A 21,434-nucleotide genomic window follows, 5' to 3' on the forward strand; every position below is an offset into this window, starting at 1 on the left:
ACATATATATAACAAATTAGCCGGGCGTGGTGGCGGGCACCTGTAGTCCCAGCTACTCGGGAGGCTGAGGCAGGAGAATGGCGTGAACCTGGGAGGCGGAGCTTGCAGTGAGCTGAGATTGCGCAATTGTACTCCAGCCTGGGCAACAGAGCGAGACTCTGTCTCAGAAAAAATAATAATAATAAAAAAATAAAAATGTAGATGGGCGTGGTGGCAGGCACGCTACTCGGGAGTCTGAGGCAGGAGAATCACTTGAACCTGGGAGGCGGAGGTTGCAGTGAGCTGAGATCGCGCCACTGTACTCCAGCCTGGGGGACAAGAGCGAGACTTCATCTCAAAAAAAAAAAGAAAACAGTCAGTATCTTTCACAACAGGCGCACACAGCCAGGGCAATCACGCCTCCCCGGAGACACTGGGCAATGTCCAGAGACATTTTTGGCAGCCTCGACTGCAAGGGGAAGGGTACTACTGGCATCTAGTGGATAGAGGTCAGAGATGCTGCTCAACATCGTACAATGCCCAGGACAGTCCCACAACAAAGAATTCTCCAGCCCCAAATGTCAGCAGTGCTAAGGGTGAAAAACTCCCTCTGCAAGGACACCCTAGAGAGAGCAGCCTGGTACATCTCAGTTGGGGCCGCATGCTTTCCTGAATTTTGACATTCTGCTTTTGTGCTAGTGAAATAACTTCTGGGGCTTGCAAAACACATGTCATGTAGACTGTGTTTGTATAGATCTGGGGGAGGGAAGCTGCAATGCCTGGGCTTGCATAGATTGGCAACCCCCTAGCTAGCTTTCTTCCAGGGTCACAAACCCATGTTCAAACCCAGGTCACTAGCCAGGTGCTAATGGCTCGAGCCTGTAATCCCAGCACTTTGGGAGGCCAAGGCAGGAGGATCACTTGAGCTCAGGAGTTTGAGAGCAGCCTGGGCAACATAGGGAGACCCACTAAATTTAAAAACATTAGCCAGGCATGGTGACGTGCGCCTGTAGTCTCAGCTACTCAGGAGGCTAAGGTGGGAGGATCACTTGAGCCCAGGAGGTCAAGGCTGCAGTGAGTTATGATCGTGCCACTGCACTCCAGCCTGGGCAACTGAGCAAGACCCTGTTTCTTTCTTTTTCTTTTTTTTTTTTTGAGACAGAGTCTCACTCTGTTGCCCAGGCTGGAGTACAGTGGCGCAATCTCGGCTCACTGCAACCTCCGCCTCCCAGGTTCAAGTGATTCTTCTGCCTCAGCCTCCCGAGGTGCTGGGATTACAGGCACCCGCCACCACACTCAGCTAATTTTTTGTATTTTTAGTAGAGACGGGGTTTTACCACCTTGGCCAGGCTGGTCTCGAACTCCTGACCTCGTGATCTGCTCACCTAGACCTCCCAAAGTGCTGGGATTACAAGTGTGAGCCACCACGCCCAGCAAGACCCTGTTTCTTAAAAAAAACAAAGAAGGTCAGGCATGGTGGCTCACACTTGTAATCCCAGCACTTTGGGAGGCCGAGGCGGGTGGATCACGAGGTCAGGAGTTTGAGACCAGTCTGGCCAAGGTGGTGAAACCTCGTGTCTACTAAAAATACAAAAACTTAGCCGGGCGTGGTGGTGGGTGCCTGTAATACCAGCTACTTGGGAGGCTGAGGTAGAGAATTGCTTGAACCCGTGGGGCGGAGGTTGCAGTGAGCCCAGATCACACCACTGCACTCCATCCTGGGTGACAGAGCGAGACTCTGTCTGAAAAAAAAAAAAAAGAAAAGAAAGAAAGAAAAAAAATCTAATTCCTGGGCATGAACCCCAGAGAGTGGGATTGAGTAGATTGGAAGTGGACTTCTGGGATCTGGTGTTTTTTCAAGAACCCCAGGCGATTCTGAGGCTTAGGGGTTAGCTACCTAGAGTAGATTATCGTGACCTTTGCAGTCACTTGTCTTTCTCTGAATAAGCCAAAAGCAAGGGCAGTTTTCAGAAAGACTCAGCTGGACCAGTTTGAGTCTTCTCTTTCTGCCAGGGTTTGCAGGGGTCCCTGACAATCATTGATTCGAGCTTGAACGTTTCTTTGTTTAAAGGTATTATGCTGGCTGGGCTGATAAGTACCACGGGAAAACCATTCCCATTGACGGAGACTTCTTCAGCTACACACGCCATGAACCCGTGGGGGTGTGCGGGCAGATCATTCCGGTGAGTCCAGCCTCCCTGGAGTTTCTTCAGGGTGCCCTGAGATTTGGCAGTTTGCCAGGCTCATTGCAGAGGTTCTGGGGGTGGCGTCGGAAGGCAGCCTGGGTGGCAGGTAAGAAGATGGGCTCTGAAAAAGCCAATCTCGTTTGAGTCTCAGCCCTGCTACTCGTGAATTCTGTAACCTTGGGCAAATCACTTATCCCCCAAGCCTCAGTTTCCCCATCTGAAAAGTGGAAATGAACATAGTGCCTGTCTTAGGGAGGTAATTAGGGCTTAGCATGGTGTCACGGACGTAAAAGCACGGATAAATGTGAGTCTGTCGTCCTTGTGCACCACCTGCCTCATCCATCCATCTTAAAACCACGATGGATGGAGTTAGGGGAGGACACGCAGGGTTCAGAGAACTCGGTGCTGCTTCTGCCCTCTGAGGTTGCCACCTTCTGCTACCCAGTGTAGTTCTCTGAGGAAGCTTGGATTTCGAGGGCTGCTGTTGTTTGTTGCAGTGGAATTTCCCGCTCCTGATGCAAGCATGGAAGCTGGGCCCAGCCTTGGCGACTGGAAACGTGGTTGTGATGAAGGTAGCTGAGCAGACACCCCTCACTGCCCTCTATGTGGCGAACCTGATCAAGGAGGTACGTGGCTTGTCCCGGTCTTAACCTCTAAATGCCCTTGCTGAGGCTTATTCTAAAGGAGTTCTGAGGAAGGTCTCAGGGGTCCCTAAACAGGGAGGCGTGTTTGTGGAGCCCCCATCATCATGTGAACCAGAGTGGCTCCCTCTTAGCTTTTTTCCACATTGGACTTCACTGCAAGATCCCCTTTGAAGAATTAAAGATATTGCTCTAGGCCAGGCTTGGTGGCTCATGCCTGCAATCCCAGCACTTTGGGAGGCCAAAGCAGGAGGATTGCTTAAGTCCAGGAGTTTGAGACCAGCCTGGGCAACATAGCAAGACCCTGTCTCTACAAAAAATTAAAAATCAGCTGGGTGGCACGCACCTGTAGTCCCAACTACTTGGGAGGTTAAGGCAGGAGGATCACTTGAGCCCAGGAGTTTGAGGCTGCAGTGAGCTGTGATCACACCACTGCACTCCAGCCTGGGTGCCAGAGAAAGACTCGGTCTCAAAAAACAAACAAAAACCCACTATTGTTCTAAGTGAATGCTGTCAGGGGAGGGGCAAAGACACAGGGAACCCCAGCGAACAGGCTCCTTCTCCTTCCCATTTAGAATTCCCATGTGGTGCCCCATACAACTAGCTTCTGACCACGTGTCCTTGGCAGACTGTCCCACCCTCTCTGAGAAAGGATGTGTCTTCCCCTGGTCGAGCCCTTCAGAATAGGAGGGTGACTCCCAATGTCCCCTGGCTGTTTGCTCACAGGCCGGCTTTCCCCCTGGTGTGGTCAACATTGTGCCTGGATTTGGCCCCACAGCTGGGGCTGCCATTGCCTCCCATGAGGATGTGGACAAAGTGGCATTCACAGGCTCCACCGAGGTAAGGTGATCCTGGCCTCAAGCTTGCAGCCTCCTTGGCCCAAGCTCCCCCTGTCCTCAGTGGACAACATGCTCAAGGTGAGCTCCCGGGTGTCAAGTGGAGGTCTCTTCCTCCAGGACAACCCTGTAGGTACCAGGAGGGGTGGGGCAGGGTTGAGCCCTTCACGGTCTGGTTGCCACACTAGCTGCCCTTGGGAGGGGCCAGTGTCCCATGTGGACTAAGGAGGCCAGGCCTGGCCAGACTCCACACAGCCCAGAGCTGACCGCTTGCCCCAAATCAAAGCACCTTGGCCAGGTCAGACTCCTTGACCAGGACTGCCATTGTGGTTAAAAATTAGCCTTGTGTGGTGATGTGTGCGTGTGGCCCCAGCTACTCGGAAGGACGAGGCAGGAGGGTTGCCAGAGCCTGAGAGGTCAAGGCTGCAGTGAGCTGAGATCACGCCACTGCACTCCAGCCTAGGTGACAGAGCGAGACCCTGTCCAAAAGAAAAAAAAAGTGAATGTCTATTTGGTGAAATTCTCTAGGTCTCTCATGGTCCAGTTGCTCGCTTAAGCCGTGGGGGACTCTGTTCTGTGTCTATAGAGTGCTGGACTCTTTCTCCCTGCACTGAGAGCTCGTTCCTGTCTCTCTCTCCCCACAGATTGGCCGCGTAATCCAGGTTGCTGCCGGGAGCAGCAACCTCAAGAGAGTGACCCTGGAGCTGGGGGGGAAGAGCCCCAACATCATCATGTCAGATGCCGATAGTGAGTTTCCAGCTGGAGGAGGCCTGGCCTTGAAGGCAGCCCTGGCCGCCTGTGTTGTGGCTCCAGCCGATCCTGTCACCCCCAGTGCCCAATGGTGTTGGTTGCTGTCCCTTGGGCCTCAGGATAAGACGCCAGTGCAGGGCCTGCGTGGCCTGGCCTTGGCCTGTCCCCAGCCTCTCCCTGGCTGCTCTCTGCATCATCAGGCTAGGCCACGCCCCTGCTATCTGACTCATCCACTTGCCGCCATCACACCCTTTGTCCTGGTTGGCAGTGGCCTCCCAGATCGCCCCTCTTCTCCCTGTATCTGTCTCTGGCACCCAGCAGGCATCAACCCTGACAGTGGTGGGAACAGGCTCCATTGGGCAGGCGGCCATCGGGGCCAGGGTCCTCCTCCTCTTCTCACTGTCACCTTTCTGTCCCCTGCCCGCTTCCCGCAGTGGATTGGGCCGTGGAACAGGCCCACTTCGCCCTGTTCTTCAACCAAGGCCAGTGCTGCTGTGCCGGCTCCCGGACCTTCGTGCAGGAGGACATCTATGATGAGTTTGTGGAGCGGAGCGTTGCCCGGGCCAAGTCTCGGGTGGTCGGGAACCCCTTTGATAGCAAGACCGAGCAGGGGCCGCAGGTGAGCCAGGCAGTGCAGCAGGGTCTGGGTGTCCAGAGCCAGCATGAGAAGCAGAGACGGCATTGGGCTCAGATCAGTTGGGACTGGGTTCAGGTCTCAGCTCTACCACACAGCAGCTGTGTGCCTTTGGGAAGCTATGTTCCCTCCCTCAGCCTTCATTTCCCCATCCCAAGCCCTGCCCTGCCTCATTCACAGGGTGGCTGTGATGTGGAAATTAATCCTGGGAAGCACTTTGTAAATTGCATATGTGTAACAAATACCAGGAGTGTCTGCAAAAGGGAGTGTGTGTTTCCAAGACCTTGGTCATCAGTAGAAATGTATCCACCAGAAGATACACAGCCCTGTGAAACTTGGTGTCTGAGAGCCATGATATGGCTAGTGTAGGGACTTTATTTCACTTCATGTTTTGAGCTGTTTGATTTTATTTATTTATATATTTACCTATTTATATTTTAGAGACAAGGTCTCTCTTTGTTGCCCAGGCTGGAGTGTAGTGGTGCAATCATACCTCACCTCAGCCTTGAACTCCTGGGCTCAAGCAGTCCTCCTGCCTTGGCTCTCAAAGTGCTGGGATTACAGACATGAACCACCACACCTGGCCTGGATTTTACTTTTGAGCAGTTGTAGGTTTATAGAAAAATAGAGCTGAACGTACAGAGGGTGCCCATATGTTCCTTTGCACCTCCCTGTTTCCCCAGTTTCCCCTTTATTCACATCCTGCACAAGTGTGGTTCATCTGTTAGTACTGATGAGCCAATACTGGTACCTTATTATTGACTTAAGTCTGTAGTGTATATTCGGGTTTTTTTTTTTTTTTGGAGACAGAGTCTTGTTCTGTCGCCCAGGCTGCAATGCAGTGGCGCGATCTTGACTCATGCCTCCCGGGTTCAAGCAATTCTTCTGCCTCAGCCTCCTGAGTAGCTGGGACTACAGGTGCGCACCACCACGCCTGGCTAATTTTTGTATTTTAGTAGAGACAAGGTTTCACTCTGTTGCCCAGGCTGGTCTCGAACTCCTGAGCTCAGGCAATCTGCCGTCAGGCACCCAGCCTCGGGGTCATTTTTTGTGTTGTACTTACTATGGGCCTAGACAAATGTATCATAATGTGTATGATACCATCATTCTAGTATCATATAAATATATTTGTGCCCTGAAACCCCCGTCCTCCACCTATTCTTCTCTCTCTTCCTCCCCTGATCCCTGGCAGGCAACCACTGATTTTTTTTTTTTTTTTTTTTTTTTTTTGAGACAGAGTCTCGCTCCATCACCAGGCTGGAGTGCAGTGGTGTGATCTCGGCTCACTGCAACCTGTACCTCCTGGGTTCAAGTGATTCTCCTGCCCCAGCCTCCTGAGTAGGTGGGACTTACAGGTGCATGCCACCATGCCCAGCGAATTTTTGTATTTTTAGTAGAGACAGGGTTTCACCATGTTGGCCAGGATGGTCTCAATCTCCTGACCTTGTGATCCACCCACCTCGGCCTCCCAAAGTGCTGGGATTACAGGCATGAGCCATGGTGCCTGGTCGATCTTTTTATTGTCTCTATAGTTTTGCCTTTTCCAGATTGTCTTATACGAATCATACAGTAGGTAGCCTTCTCAGACAGGCTTCTTTCTTTTAGCAGTTTGCATTTCTGGTTCCTCAGTGGGGAGCCACAGCCATGCCTGAGGATGGACTGGCCTTGCCATAGGACAGGGTTATGTGCCCAACATCCCCCTCTTTGATTTTTTTTAGAGACAGGGTCTTGTTCTGTTGCCCAGGCTGGAATGCAGTGGTGTGATCATGGCTCACTGCAGCCTCAACCTCCTGGCCTCAAGTGATCCTCCTGCTTCAGCCTCCCAAGTAGCTGGGACTAGAGGCTAATATTCATATTTTTTAAAGAGATGAGGTCTTGCTATGTTACCCAGGCTAGTCTTGAATTTCTCGGCTCAAGTAATCCTCCCACCTCAGCCTCCCGAAGTCCTGGGATTGCAGGTGTGAGCCACTGTGCCTGGCCTCCAACATCTCTATCTTTAATAGCTTTATTGAGATATAATTCACGTAGCATAAAATGCACCATTTTAGTGTACGATTCAGTGATTTTTAGTATATTCACAACATTGTGCAATCATCACCACTAATTCTATAATATTGTCATCACCTCCCCTAAATATCCTGTACCCATTAGTAGTCACTCCCCATTGCTCCCCCCACCAGGCCCAGGCAACCACCAATCTATGTTCTGCCTATAGATTTATCTATTGTGGACATTTTATACAAATGGAATCCTACACTACATGGTTCTTTGTGTCTGGCTTCTTCCACGTAGCCATGTTTTAAAGGTTCATCCATGTTGTAACAAGAATGTATCAGAACATAAAAGGCCAAGTAATATTCCATTGTGTGGATAGACCTCATTTTGATTTTTCCATTAATCTGTTGACAGACACTTGATTGTTTCCACCTTTTGGTTACTGTGAATAGTGCAGCTAGGAGCACTAACATTTCTTTCTTTCTTTTGAGACCATCTCGCTCTACCAGCCAGGCTGGAGTGCAGTGACACCATCTCGGCTCACTGCAACCTCCACCTCCTCGGTTCAAACAATTCTCCTGTCAGACTCCTGAGTAGGTGGGACTACAAGTGTACGCCACCACACCCTGCTAATTTTTGTATTTTTAGTAGAGACAGGGTTTCACCAAGATGGTCAGGCTGGTCTTGAACTCCTGACCTCAGGTGATCCACCTGCCTCAGCCTCCCAAAGTGCTGAGATTACAGGTGTGAGCCACCGCACCTGTCCTAACATTTCTTTTCTTTTCTTTTTTTTTTTTTTTTTTGAGACAGAGTCTTGCTCTGTCTCCAGGCTGGAGTACAGTGGCACGATCTCAGCTCACTGCAACCTCCACCTCCCAGGTTTGAATGATTCTCCTGCCTCAGCCTCCCGAGTAGCTGAGATTACAGGCGCCCACCACCACGCCCAGCTAATTTTTTGTATCTTTAGTAGAGACAGGGTTTCACCATGTTGGCCAGGCTGGTCTTGAACTCCTGACCTTGTGATCCACCCACCTCAGCCTCCCAAAGTGCTGAGATTACAGGCATGAGCCACTGCACCTGTCCTAACGTTTCTTTTTGTCTCATTTCTCTTTGTGGCTAATTATTAAGATAATATAAACTTGCATTAATAAATTTAATGAGAAAGTGTTTAGGCTATGTGTGGCAGCTCACATCTGTAACCCCAACACTTTGGGAGGCTGAGGCAGGAGAATCTCTTGAGCCCAGGATTTCAAGATCAGCCTGGGCACTACAGCAAGACCTCATCTCTACTAAAAAAAAAAAAAAAAAAAAGCAAATCATGACCAGCTTGGCCAACATGGTGAAACCTCATCTCTACTAAAAATACAAAAACTATTCGGGCGTGGTGGTGGGTGCCTATAATCCCAGCTACTCGGGAGGCTGAGGCAGGAGAATCACTTGAACCCAGGAGGCGCAGGTTGTGGTGAGCCAAAATCGCGCCAGCACACTCCAGCCTGGGTGACAGAGTGAGACTCCGCCTCAAAAAATAAATAATTTTTTTTTTAAAAAAAAGCAAAAAAAAATTAGCCAGACGTAGTGATGCGTGCCTATACTCTCAGCTACTTGGGAGGCTGAGGTGGGAGCCCAGGAGGTCAAGGCTGCAGTGAGCAGTGATCACACCACTGCACTGCTGCCTGAGTGGCAGAGTGAGACCCTGACTCTTTTTAAAAAAAGATATTTAATGTAAAAAATAAGACTTTGTTGCATTTATTTTATTCTCATCGGTAACCACATATGCACACACAGTTATGTTGTTGTATGTTTATTTTTTTAAAAATAGGCTGGGTGTGGTGGCTAACCCCTGTAGTCCTAACACTTGCGAGGGAGGCCAAGGTGAGTCAATTACTTGAGCCCAGGAGTTAGAGACTAGCCTGGGCAACATAGCAAAACCCCATCCCTACTAAAAATATAAAAATTACCCAGGTGTGGTGGCACACACCTGTAGTCCCAGCTACTCGGGAGACTGAGATGAGAAGATACCTGAGCTCAGGGAGGTTGAAGTTGCAGTGAGCTGTGATTGTGCCACTGCTCTTCAGACTGGGCAATAGAGTGAGACCCTGTCGCCCTTCTCCCTTACGCCATAAAGGAGTATATAGTGCATATTGTTCTACAAGCTTTCCTTCTTTTTTTTTTTTTTGAGACGAAGTCTCTGTTGCCAGAGCTGGAGTGCAATAGCGCGATCTTGGCTTACTGCAACCTCCACCTCCCTGGTTCAAACGATTCTCCTGCCTCAGCACATGCCACCATGCCCAGCTAATTTTTGTATTTTTAGTAGAGACGGGGTTTCACTATGTTGGCCAGGCTGGTCTTGAACTCCTGACCTCATGATCCGCCTGCCTCGGCCTCCCAAAGTGCTGGGATTACAGGCGTGAGCCACTGCACCCGGCCCAAGCTTTCCTTCTTTTTACAGAATATCTTGGGCCTTCTTTCTGTGTCAGTTAGTTCACAGATCTATTAGTGATGACAATATATTGGATGCACCCTAATAATTTTAACCAACCCCTCTACTGATTTATATTTAGAATTGTTTCCATCTTTTGCCTTTACAAAATGCTCCCCCAGCCTGGGCAACAAGGCAAAACCCTGTCTCTACTAAAAATACAAAAATTAGCCCAGCATAGGGGTGCATGCCTATAGTCCCAGCTACTCGGGAGGCTGAGGTGGGAGGATCATTTGAGCGTGAGAGGCAGAGGTTGCAGTGAGTGGAGATCGCACCACTGCACTCCAGCCTGGGTGACAGAGTGAGACCCCATCTCAAAAACAAAAATACAAAAAAAAAAAAAAATACTCCCTAGTGAATATCCTTGTTCATTTCTCTTTGTGCATATGTAGAATAAATTCCTAGAAGTTAAATAGCTGGGCCAAAGGATCTGAGTGTATAATTTTTGAGCAATATTAATAAACCACTTGCTCTAAAGGCTGTACCAGTCTATCATTCTTCTAACAGTGTATGTAACAGTCTCTTGCTATCAGTGTATTTTCTTCCTAAACTTTTTGGTAATCTTATAGTTGAAAAGTAAAGATTGATTTGATGTCCTTTTCTCTGGTAGGCTGAGGAAGTTGGGCCTTTTTTGTGTTTTCTGCTATTGGCCCTGTGTGTTTCCTCTTATGATCTTGCTTACTTATGACCTAGGTCCATTTCCCAGTTGTCTTGTTGTCTGCATAATTCTAAGCCTGAAGCCTAGGAGAGGTCTGAATCCGATGTCTCCATAACTCTGGGTTCCTTCTCCCACAGGTGGATGAAACTCAGTTTAAGAAGATCCTCGGCTACATCAACACAGGGAAACAAGAGGGGGCGAAGCTGCTGTGTGGTGGGGGCATTGCTGCTGACCGTGGTTACTTCATCCAGCCCACTGTGTTTGGAGATGTGCAGGATGGCATGACCATCGCCAAGGAGGAGGTGAGCACCTAGGGCCGGTGCTCCAGAAACATTCTTGGTGGGAGGTGAGGTAAACAGTTCAGCCTGGCATCCTGATGCTGTCACTCATCTGCTGGCTTGGGGCCAGATCTCAAGTTATACCCAGAACCAGTGCCCATAACACGCTATTCATAGTATGTATCTGATCTTGTCCCTCCTCTTCAGCTTGTACCCTCTGTCTGGGAGATCGTCTGCATTCCTCAGCATGGCCTGCAGGCCTTGGTGTCTTGGCCCTCAGAGCCAGGAGTCTAGGAATGACATTGCCTGCTCCTTCTCATGACCTTTTTTCTTTCAGTCAGAGTCTTGCTCTATTGCCCAGGCTGGAGTGCAGTGGCATAATCATGGCTCCTTATAGCCTTGAACTCCTGGGCTCAAATGATCCTCCCACCTCAGCCTTCTGAGTAGCTGGGACTACAGGTGCTCACCACCATGACTGGCTAATTTAAAAAAAATTTTTTAGTACAGGCTGGGTGCAGTTGCTCATACCTGTAATCTCAACACTTTGGGAGGCTGAGGTGGGTGGATCACCTGAGGTCATGAGTTTGAGACCAGCCTGGCCAACATGGCGAAACCCTGTCTGTATTAAAAATAAGAAAAAATTAGCCCAGCGTGGTGGCGCTTGCTTGAAATCCCAGCTACTCTGGAGGCTGAGGCGGGAGAATCGCTTGAACCTGGGAGGCAGAGGTTTCAGTGAGCCAAGATCGCGCCACTGCACTCCAGCCTGGGCAACAGAGCGGGACTCTGTCTCCAATTTTAGCCACGCCTGGCTAATTTTTGTATTTTTAGTAAAGACAGGGTTTCACCATGTTGATCAGGCTAGTCTCGAACTCCTGACTTCATGATCTGCCTGCCTCGGCCTCCCAAAGTGCTGGGATTACAGGCGTGAGCCATCACACCCGGCTTATTTTTTCTTTTCTCGTTTTGAGATGGAGTCTCACTCTGTCGCCAGGCTGGAGTGCGGTGGCGCAATCTCAGCTCACTGTAACCTCTGCCTCCCGGGTTCGAGCGATTCTCCTGCCTCAGCCCCTACTAGTAGCTGGGATTACAGGTGCACACCACCACGCTCAGCTAATTTTTCTTATTTTTAGTAGAGATGGGGTTTCACCATGTTGGCCAGGCTGGTCTCCAACTCCTGACCTCAGGTGATCTACCTGCCTCAGCCTCCCAAAATGCTGAGATTACAGGTGTGAGCCATTGTGCCTGGCCAAAAAAAAATTTTTTTTTTTTTGAGTAAAGACAAGGTCTCTCTGTGTTTGCCAGGCTGGACTCGAACTCCTAGACTCAAGCAGTTCTCCCACCTTGACCTCCCAAAGTGCTGGGATTACAGGCGTGAGCCACAATGCCCAGCTGACTTAAATTCTTTGACACTAAATCTACGTGTCACGTGTGAATAACATACCTGACAGGATTGTTTAGGAATGGGATACTGTATGTAAAGCCCGGGGCCCACAGGAGGAAGTTGGCCCCTGTTAGCTCCATTCCCTCTGTGTTCTGCTGAGCTTGATGGCTGTTGTCTTCCCCTGGAACTGTTAGAGCATGACTGGGGGCTTATCCCCCAATCTGGAATCATCTGTTCTGCTCTGAGAGAGCTCGATGGCAGGTGCCTCCGTGTTGCCAAACCCCCCTACTCTGCTGTCTCACTCCAGATCTTCGGGCCAGTGATGCAGATCCTGAAGTTCAAGACCATAGAGGAGGTTGTTGGGAGAGCCAACAATTCCACGTACGGGCTGGCTGCAGCTGTCTTCACAAAGGATTTGGACAAGGCCAATTACCTGTCCCAGGCCCTCCAGGCGGGCACTGTGTGGTAAGAGCCTCCCAGCAGCCCCTCACAACCCAACAGAGATTCCTCAAAGCCAGGGCCTTCTGGAATCTGGTGGACCATCCTGGAATTTGGGGAGCTGGGATCAGTTTCTCCTGGGTCAGGGTGTGATGTCGATTTGAGAGGTCCTGCTACCTCACCTCCAAAGGATCAAGCTTCTCTGCGGTGCAAAGGCCCTGCACCTGTCCTTGGCAGGCAGCGGGGTGGTGGGGCTCCTCCCCAGCTGCCTCAGGGCAGGAGACCAGAGCAGAGGGACCCATGATTGTGACACTGATCCTAAAAGCTTAGTCTCTGCTTCACACTTAGCCCCCACTAGGATGGCTATATTTTTATTATTTATTTATTTTTAGTTTTATTTTTTGAGACAGAAAAAAATATTCTACCCAGGTTGAAGTGCTGTGGGGTGCAATTATAGCTCACTGCAGCCTTGAACTCCTGGGCTCAAGCAATCCTCCAACCTCTGCCTCCCGAGTAGCTGGGACCACAGGTGTGTACCACCACACCTGGACAATTAAAAAAAATTTTTTTTTTGTAGAGATGAGATCTTGCTATGTTGCCCAGGCTGGGCTATATATATATATATTTTAAAGTATTGGTAAGGATGTGGAGAAATCGGAACCCTCCTATGTTGCTGATGGGAATGGAAAATGGCACACTTATTGTGGAAAATAGTTTGGGAGCTCCTCAAAAAGTTATACATGAAGCCCCCATATGACCTAGCAATTCCACTCCTAGGTATTTATCCAAGAGAAAGAAAAATGTGCTCCCACATAAAAACTTGTGTATGAATCTTCACAGCAGCATTATTTGTAACAGCCAAAAGGTGAACACAACTCAAATGTCCATCAGTAGATGAATGGATACAGAATGTGATCTGTCCATGCAATGAAACGTGGCTCAGCCACAGAAAGGAATGAAGTAGCTGTGTGAATCTGTTCTCACACTGCTGGTAAAGACATTCCAGAGACCGGGTAATTTATAAAGGAAAGAGGTTTAATGGACTCACACAGTTCCACGTGGCTGGGGAGGCCTCACAATCATGGTGGAAGGTGAAAAGCATGTCTCACGTGGTGGCAGACAAGAGAAGAGAACTTGTGCAGGGAAACTCCCCTTTATAAAACCATCAGATCTTGTGAGACTTACTCACTGTCACAAGAATAGCATGGGAAAGACCTGGCCCCACGATTCAATTACCTCCCACAACACGTGGGAATTGTGGGAGCTACAATTCAAGATGAGATTTGGGTGGGGACACAGCCAAGCCATATCAGTAGCCATGCATGCAATAGCATGGATTAATCTTGAACATAACATTGAGTGAAAGAACCCAGACTGTCTGGGTGCGGTGGCTCACGCCTGTAATCCCAGCACTTTGGGAAGCCGAGGTGGGTAGGTCACTTGAGGTCAGGAGTTTGAGACCAGCCTGGCCAACATGGTGAAACCTTATCTCTACTAAAAATACAAAACTTAGCTGGCTGTGGTGGCAGGTGCCTGTAGTCCCAGCTACTCGGGAGGCTGAGGCAGGAGAATCGCTTGAACCTGGGAGGCGGAGATTGCAGTGAGTGGAGATCATGCCACTGTACTCCAGCCTGAGCGACAGAGTGAGACTCCAAAAAAAAAAAAAAAAAAAAGAACCCAGGCACAAAAGGCCACATACTGTGTGATTCCATTTACAGTATTATAAATATCTAGAATAGGCAAATCCATAGAGACAGAAAGTACGTTAGTGGTTGCCAGGGGCTGGGGGAGGGAGGAATGGAGAGTGCCTGCCTCCTGGGCACAGGGCTTCTTTCAGTGTGATAGAAATGTTCTGCAATTAGACAGTGGTGATGGTCACACAACACTGTGAATATGCTGTCAACCAGTGATTGTACACTTTAAAATGGTGAATTTTAGGCTGGGTGCAGTGGCTCACCCCTGTAATCCCAGCACTTTGGGAGGCCAAGGTGGACGGATCACGAGGTCAGGAGATCAAGACCATCTTGGCCATCATGGTGAAACCCCATCTCTACTAAAAATACAAAAATTAGGCCTGGGCGTGGTGGCTCACACCTGTAATCCTAGCACTTTGAGAGGCCGAAGTAGGTGGAACACGATGTCAGGAGTTCAAGACCAGCCTGACCAACACGGTGAAACCCCGTTTCTACTAAAAATACACAAATTAGCCGGGCGTGGTGGCATGCGCCTGTAATCCCAGCTACTTGGGAGGCTGAGGCAGGAGAATCACTTGAACCTTAGAGGCAGAAGTTGCAGTGAGTTGAGATCACACCAGTGCACTCCAGCCTGGGTGACAGAGAAAGACTCTGTCTCAAAAAAAATTTAAAAAAATTAGCTGGGCGTGGTGGTAGGCACCTGTAATCCCAGCTACTCAGGAGGCTGAGGCAGGAGAATCACTTGAACCTTAGAGGCAGAAGTTGCAGTGAGCCGAGATTGCACCACTGCACTCCAGCCTGGCAACAGAGTGAGACTCTGTCTCAAAAAAACAAAAGAAAAAGGGTGGGGCGCTGTGGTTCATGCCTGTAATCCCAGCACATTGGGAGGCCGAGGCAGGCGGATCACGAGGTCAGGAGATCAAGACCATCCTGGCTAACATGGTGAAACCCCGTCTCTACTAAAAATACAAAAAATTAGCCGGGTGTGGTGGCAGGCACCTGTAGTCCCAGCTACTCGGGAGGCTGAGGCAGGAGAATGGCGTGAATGTGGGAGGCGGAGCTTGCAGTGAGCCGAGATTGTGCCACTGCACTCCCGCCTGGGCGACAGAGCAAGACTCTGTCTCAAAAAAAAAAAAAGAAATGAAAAGAAAAAATAGGCCGAGCGTGGTGGCTCACACCTATAATCCCAGCATTTTGGGAGGCCAAGGCAGGCATATCACAAAGTCAAGAGTTTGAGACCAGCCTGACCAACATGGTGAAACCCTGTCTCTACTAAAAATAGAAAAATTAGCTGGGCATGGTGGCACACACTTGTAATCCCAGCTACTCGGGAGGCCAAAGCAGGAGATTCGCTTGAACCGAGAGGCGGAGGTTGCAGTGAGCTGAGATCACACCACTGTACTCCAGCCTGGGTGACAGAACAAAACTCCATCTCAAAAAATAATCTCAAAAAAAAATAATAATAAATAAAAATAAATAAATAAATGGTGAATTTCAAATTCAAATCAATTTAATATTTTTTTAAATTGCCAAAAAAAATGAAAGAAAAGAAAAGAAAGCCATCCAGGTGCAGTGGCTCACACCAGTAATCCCAGTGCTTTGGGAGCCTGAGGCAGGAGAATTACTTGAGGCCAGGAGTTCGAGCCCAGCCTGGGCAACATACTGAGACCTCATCTCTACAAAAAATAAAAGATAAAAAAATTAGCCAGGCATGGTGGCACATACCTGTTGTCTTAGCTACTTGGGAGGCTGAGGTAGGAGGATCACTGGAGACCAGGAGTTGGAGACCAGCCTGGGTAACATAGTCAGACCCCGTCTCTTAAAAAAAAAATTATTGCCAGGCGTGGTTGCGCTTGCCTGTAGTCCAGCTACTCAGGAAGCTGAGGCAGGAGAATCTCTTGAACCCCGGATGTGGAGGTTGCAACAAGCCGAGATCACGCCAAAAAAAAAAAAAAGATGGAAAGATTCCATCTCAAAAAAAAAATTTTTTTTTTAAGTTAAAAATAAAATAAAGACTTTGGGGCAATACAGGCAGTCCTGGGAGTGTAACCCATAACCCCCAAGAGTGATTTCTGCAATCTCATTTCAAATTACAGGGTCAACTGCTATGATGTATTTGGAGCCCAGTCACCCTTTGGTGGCTACAAGATGTCGGGGAGTGGCCGGGAGCTGGGCGAGTACGGCCTGCAGGCATACACTGAAGTGAAAACTGTGAGTGGGGGGGGCCTGTTGGGGGTTCAGGGTCTGCTGCTGGCTCGGAGCCTGCTGGGGGCTCAGGGCCTGTTGGGGGTTCAGGGTCTGCTGGTGGCTCAGAGCCTGCTGGGGGATCAGGGTCTGTTGGGGGCTCGGGGTCTGCCAGAGGTTCAGGACCTGCCGGGGACTCGGGGCCTGCTGGAAGTTCAGGACCTGCTGGGGATTCAGGGCCTGCTGGGGGCTCAGGGCCTGCCAGGGATTTAGGGTCTGCTGGGCGGGCCACCTTTTGGCCTCTCCCTCATGCTTGAGGCCATCAGTGTTTCCTACTAATTTCCCATTTTAAGCCTTAGAAGTGACAAGAGAGGGTAAAAACCCAGCCTCTGCTCTGTCCTGTGAGAAATACTGAGGGAGGTGCCCCCACCAGGCCTATGAGGTCATTTGCTGGGCTTCGTTATATGCCAAGGCCTGTAGAGCCTGAGAAGAGGGAGAGACCTCAGGGGGCGGAGCCGAGAGGAAAAGCTTCTAGTAAGAATCAGCTGGCCAGGCGCGGTGGCTCACACCTGTAATCCCAGCACTTTGGGAGGCCGAGGTGGGTGGATCACGAACGAGGTCAGGAGTTTGAGACCAGCCTGACCAACATGGTGAAACCTTGTCTCTACTAAAAATAAAAAATTAGCCAGGTGTGGTTGTGTGCACCTGTAATGCCGGCTACTCCGGAGGCTGAGGCAGGAGAATCGCTTGAACCCGGGAGGCGGAGGTTGCAGTGAGCCGAGATTGTGCCATTGCACTCCAGCCTGGGCAACACAGCAAGACTCCGTCTCAAAAAAAAAAAAAATAATAATAATTAGCTATTAGGTTGGAATGGAGCAATTCCCACAGTAATAAAAATATTTAAAAATAAATAATACAAACATAAGCTATTAGGCATGAGATATCAAGGCCCAAAACCATATGCATCTCCTTTGATTTGCAACTTCAATGATTGGAATATGGCCTGAAGGACCCATCAGAAATACATAGAAAGCGTTCCTTCCATAAATGTTCATCACTGCTTTATCTCTAAGAGGGGAGAATCAGATGTAACCTTAATGCCCAATAAATTATGGAATACCCCAATCAAGTAACAGGTATCTGTTACAAATGTTTTTGTAGAATATTTGATATGGAAAATGCTTAGCCTTTAAAGTAAAAGCAGTATACAAACTAATATATCGTCAGTATAAGCCCAATTTTTGGAATTTATGTACATAGGTAGATACTCAGATACATTTACTTATAAATATAAAAAAAGACAGGAAAAAGTGGAGCGTGGTGTTGCATGCCTGTAGTCCCAGCTACTTGGGAGGCCAAGTTGGGAAGATCGCTTGAGCCACAAGTTTGAAGCTAGCCTGGAAAATGGGTTGAGCAGGCCTTTCCAGGATTGGAATCACCAGGCTGGAGTGCACTGGTGCCATCGCAGCTCACTGCAGCCTCCACCTCCTGGGCTGAAGTGATCCTCGTATCTCAGTCTCCCAAGTAGCTGGGACTACAGGTGCACATCAACATTCCCAACTAATTTTGGTATTTCTTGTAGAGATGGGGTCTCACTATGTTACCCAGGCTGGTCTCAATCTCCTGGGCTCAAGTGATTCTCCTGCCTTGGTCCCAAAGTGCTGGGATTATAGGCATGAGCTACCACACCCAGCCTGGCTCTCAGTTTTGTAAGTTGAAAATCTTGGACAGGCCAAATTAAAGAGTCATGTTCGCCAATTTCATAAGAGATTAATTTGGCAATGTAGCAAGATACCATCTTATTAAAAACAAAATGGCCGGGCGCGGTGGCTCACGCGTATAATCCCAGCACTTTTGGAGGCTGAGGCAGGTGGATCACAAGGTCAAGAGATTGAGACCATCCTGGCCAACATGGTGAAACTCTGTCTCTACTAAAAATACAAAAATTAGCTGGGCATGGTGGCGCGTGCCTGTAGTCCCAGCTACTTGGGAGGCTGAGGCAGGAGAATTGCTTGAACCCAGGAGGCGGAGGTTGCAGTGAGCCAAGATTGCGCCACTGCACTCCAGCCTGGCGACAGAGCCAGACTCAAAAAAGAAACAAAACAGGCTGGGTGCAGTGGCTCACACCTGTAATCCCAGCACTTTGGGAGGCTGAGGTGGGCGGATCACGAGGTCAGGAGATCGAGACCATCCTGGCTAACATGGTGAAACCTCGTCTCTACTAAAAATACAAAAACAAAATTAGCCAGGTGTGGTGGCGGGTGCTGTAGTCCCAGATACTCAGGAGGCTGAAGCGGGAGAATGGCGTGAACCCAGGGGGTGGAGCTTGCGGTGAGCCAAGATCACACTGCTGCACTCCAGCCTGGGCGACAGAGCGAGACTCCGTCTCACCAAAAAAAAAAAAAAAAAAAAAAAAAAAAAAAACAGGGAAATATACACTGAAGTGAAAATGATTTACTGTGAATTCTAATTATAGTTTAACCAGAAGACATAAACACAAGTGATGTTTAAGGAAGAGGCAAATGGATTGAGCTAGCCTTTCCAGGATTGGAAAAGAGGAGGCTCAGGGCAAGCCTGCCAGCTGTGGAGCAGGTGAGAAAAGGCAATGGGACTCATTCAGGGCTACAGTGCCAAGCCTGAGACTGGAGAGGCCGAGGACACAACCTGTGTTCCTGAATAGCTCATTGGAATCAGCTAAACGTGTTTGCTTGTTTAGTGTGGAAACTTTCCAATCTATGCAAAGAATAGGTATAATGGTAGAATGAGGCCAGGCATGGTGGCTCATACCTGTAATCCCAGCATTTTGGGAGGCCGAGATGGGCGGATCACTTGAGGTCAGGAGTTCGAGACCAGCCTGGTCAACGTGGTGAAACCCCATCTCTACTAAAAATGCAAAAATTGGCCAGGCTGGTGGCATGTGTCTGTGGTCCCAGCTACTTGGGAGGCTGAGACAAAAGTTGTCTGAACCCAGGAGGCGGAGGTTGCAGAGAGCTGAGATCGCACCACTGTACTCCAGCCTGGGCAACAGAGCAAGACTCTGTCTCAAAAAACAAACAAACAGACCGGGCATGGTGGTTCACGCCTGTAATCCCAGCACTTTGGGAGGCCGAGGCGGGCGGATCACAAGGTCAGAAGATCGAGACCATCCTGGCTGCGGTGAAACCCCGTCTCTACTAACAATACAAAAAATTAGCCAGGCGTGGTGGCAGGCGCCTGTAATCCCAGCTACTTGGGGGAGGCTGAGGCAGGAGAATGGTGGGAACCCGGGAGGCGGAGCTTGCAGTGAGCCGAGATGGTGCCATTGCACTCCAGCCTGGGCGACAGAGGAAGACTCTGTCTCAAAAAAAAAAAAAAAACAGTAGAATGAGCCTCTGTATCCCCACCATAAAGCTATGACAAAGACCAGCTCACAGCCAGTCTTGTTTCCTATATACCCCACTCACTTCCCAGCGGGTACACTTGATCCACTGCCTGAGCAGAGTCCACAGCAGCAGGCGGTGGCCATGTGGGTGGACAGCCTGTGCTGGGCTTTGAGTTATGACATTGGATACAAGGTCCAACTTCAGTTGGCGAGTCTTAAATCTTGGCACATGACTAGCGTTAAGGAGGCGATGTCCAGGATGGCCACATGACAGGGTGGTATCTAAGCTGATATACCTGAAGGATGAGTGGAAGTAGAGATGGTGAGGGGAGGAAGAGAAGAACATTCTAAACAAAGAGCATAGCTTCTGGAAAAGCTGTGATGGCGAGAAATATGCCTCTTCCAGGAACTGCAGGAAGGTTGCTGGTGGTGGAAGATGTAGTGGTTAGTGGGGAGAGAGCAAGGCCAGAATGCACGGGCCCTTGTCAGCCATGATGTGGGGTTTGATGTCTTTGATAATGGAGTTTGATCTCAGCTATGGGAGCATTTTAAATAGTAGAAGAATTAGGTGGCTCAATTTTTTTTTTTTTTTTTTTTTTCTGAGACAGAGTCTCGCTCTGTTGCCCAGGCTGGAGTGCAGTGGTGTGATCTTGGCTCATGCAATCTCCGCCTCCCAGGCTCAAGCGATTCTCATGCCTCAGCCACTTGACTAGCTGGGATTACAGGCACCTGCCACCACACCTGGCTAATTTTTTGTATTTGTAGAGATGAGGTTTCACCATGTTGGCCAGGCTGATCTCAAACTCCTGGCCTTAAGTAATCTACCCGCCTTGGCCTCCCAAAGTTCTGAGATTACAGGTGTGAACCACTGTGCCTGGCCTGCTCAATTTGTATTTTTAAAAGATTGCTCTGCTTAATCTATAGAGACAGAAACTTATTACTGGTCATCTAGGGCATGGGGAATGGGGAGTGGCTGTTCGTGGGTGCAAGATTGCTTTTGGAGATGATGCAGATGTTCTAAAATTGGAGTATGGTGATGATTGCACAACTTAAAATATTCTAAAAGCAATTACACTTGATTGTGCATAAATCATATCTCAAGAAAGTTGTTTAAAAATTTAAGAAGGCAGCCAGGCACGGCGGCTCACGCCTGTAATCCCAGCACTTTGGGACACTGAGGCAGGTGAATCACCTGAGGTCAGAAGTTCGAGACCAGCCTGACCAACAAGGTGAAATCCCGTCTCTACTAAAAACACAAAAATTAGCCAGGCTTGGTTGCAGGTGCCTGTAGTCCCACCTACTCGGGAGGCTGAGACAGGAGAATTGCTTGAACCTGGGAGGCGGAGGTTGCAGTGAGCCGAGATTGCGCCACTGCACTCCAGCCTGGGCAACAGAGTAAGACTCCGTCTCAAAAAAAAAAAAATTTAAGAAACCTCACTCTGCTTGCCGTAGGGAGAATGGACCATCTGGTATGAGGAGGGATGAGGGAGCTGTCAGGAGACTGCTCCAAGGAGAAGGATGGTGGTTTGGATTGGAGTGGTGCAGTGCAGGTGGAAAAAAGAGGGTATATGTGACAGGAAGCCAGGAGTAGGATTGGCGACTCTGGATATAGAGAGGAAAAGCAAAACTAGGAATCAAAGGTGGCACCCAGGTTTCCAAGGAGGGGTTGAGTGGTGACGCCAGTCCTGTGATAGGGAACACTGAATGAAGTACTGTGGTTCTCTTTAGGGTTGTGTTTGGGGTACCTGTCCAAACCCAAGAGGTGATGTGGAGAACACATCTAGGGAGATGGGCTTGGAGCTCCAGGGGCAAGACCCAGATTTGAAATAGAAATTCTGACATCATTGGCCTATAACTGTTCATCAAAATCATAGTTACAGGCCACGTGCGGTGGCTCACGCCTGTAATCTCAGCACTTTGGGAGGCCCAGACAGGCGGAA

The 21,434-nt window shown here is 49.2% G+C and overlaps 1 protein-coding gene across 1 annotated transcript in view; it reads left to right on the forward strand.

The window, feature by feature from the left end:
* Positions 1-21,434, forward strand: part of ALDH2 (aldehyde dehydrogenase 2 family member) — a 43,002-nt gene that overhangs the window by 20,815 nt on the left and 753 nt on the right. The window contains 8 exon segments of the mRNA NM_001131275.1: positions 2,051-2,162; positions 2,663-2,791; positions 3,533-3,646; positions 4,287-4,389; positions 4,827-5,011; positions 10,296-10,460; positions 12,125-12,282; positions 16,046-16,160. Of these exon segments, the coding sequence (NP_001124747.1) occupies positions 2,051-2,162; positions 2,663-2,791; positions 3,533-3,646; positions 4,287-4,389; positions 4,827-5,011; positions 10,296-10,460; positions 12,125-12,282; positions 16,046-16,160 (1,081 nt within the window).

This window comes from Pongo abelii, chromosome 10 (assembly GCF_028885655.2).
Source record: "Pongo abelii isolate AG06213 chromosome 10, NHGRI_mPonAbe1-v2.0_pri, whole genome shotgun sequence".
Classification (NCBI taxonomy): Eukaryota; Metazoa; Chordata; class Mammalia; order Primates; family Hominidae; genus Pongo; species Pongo abelii.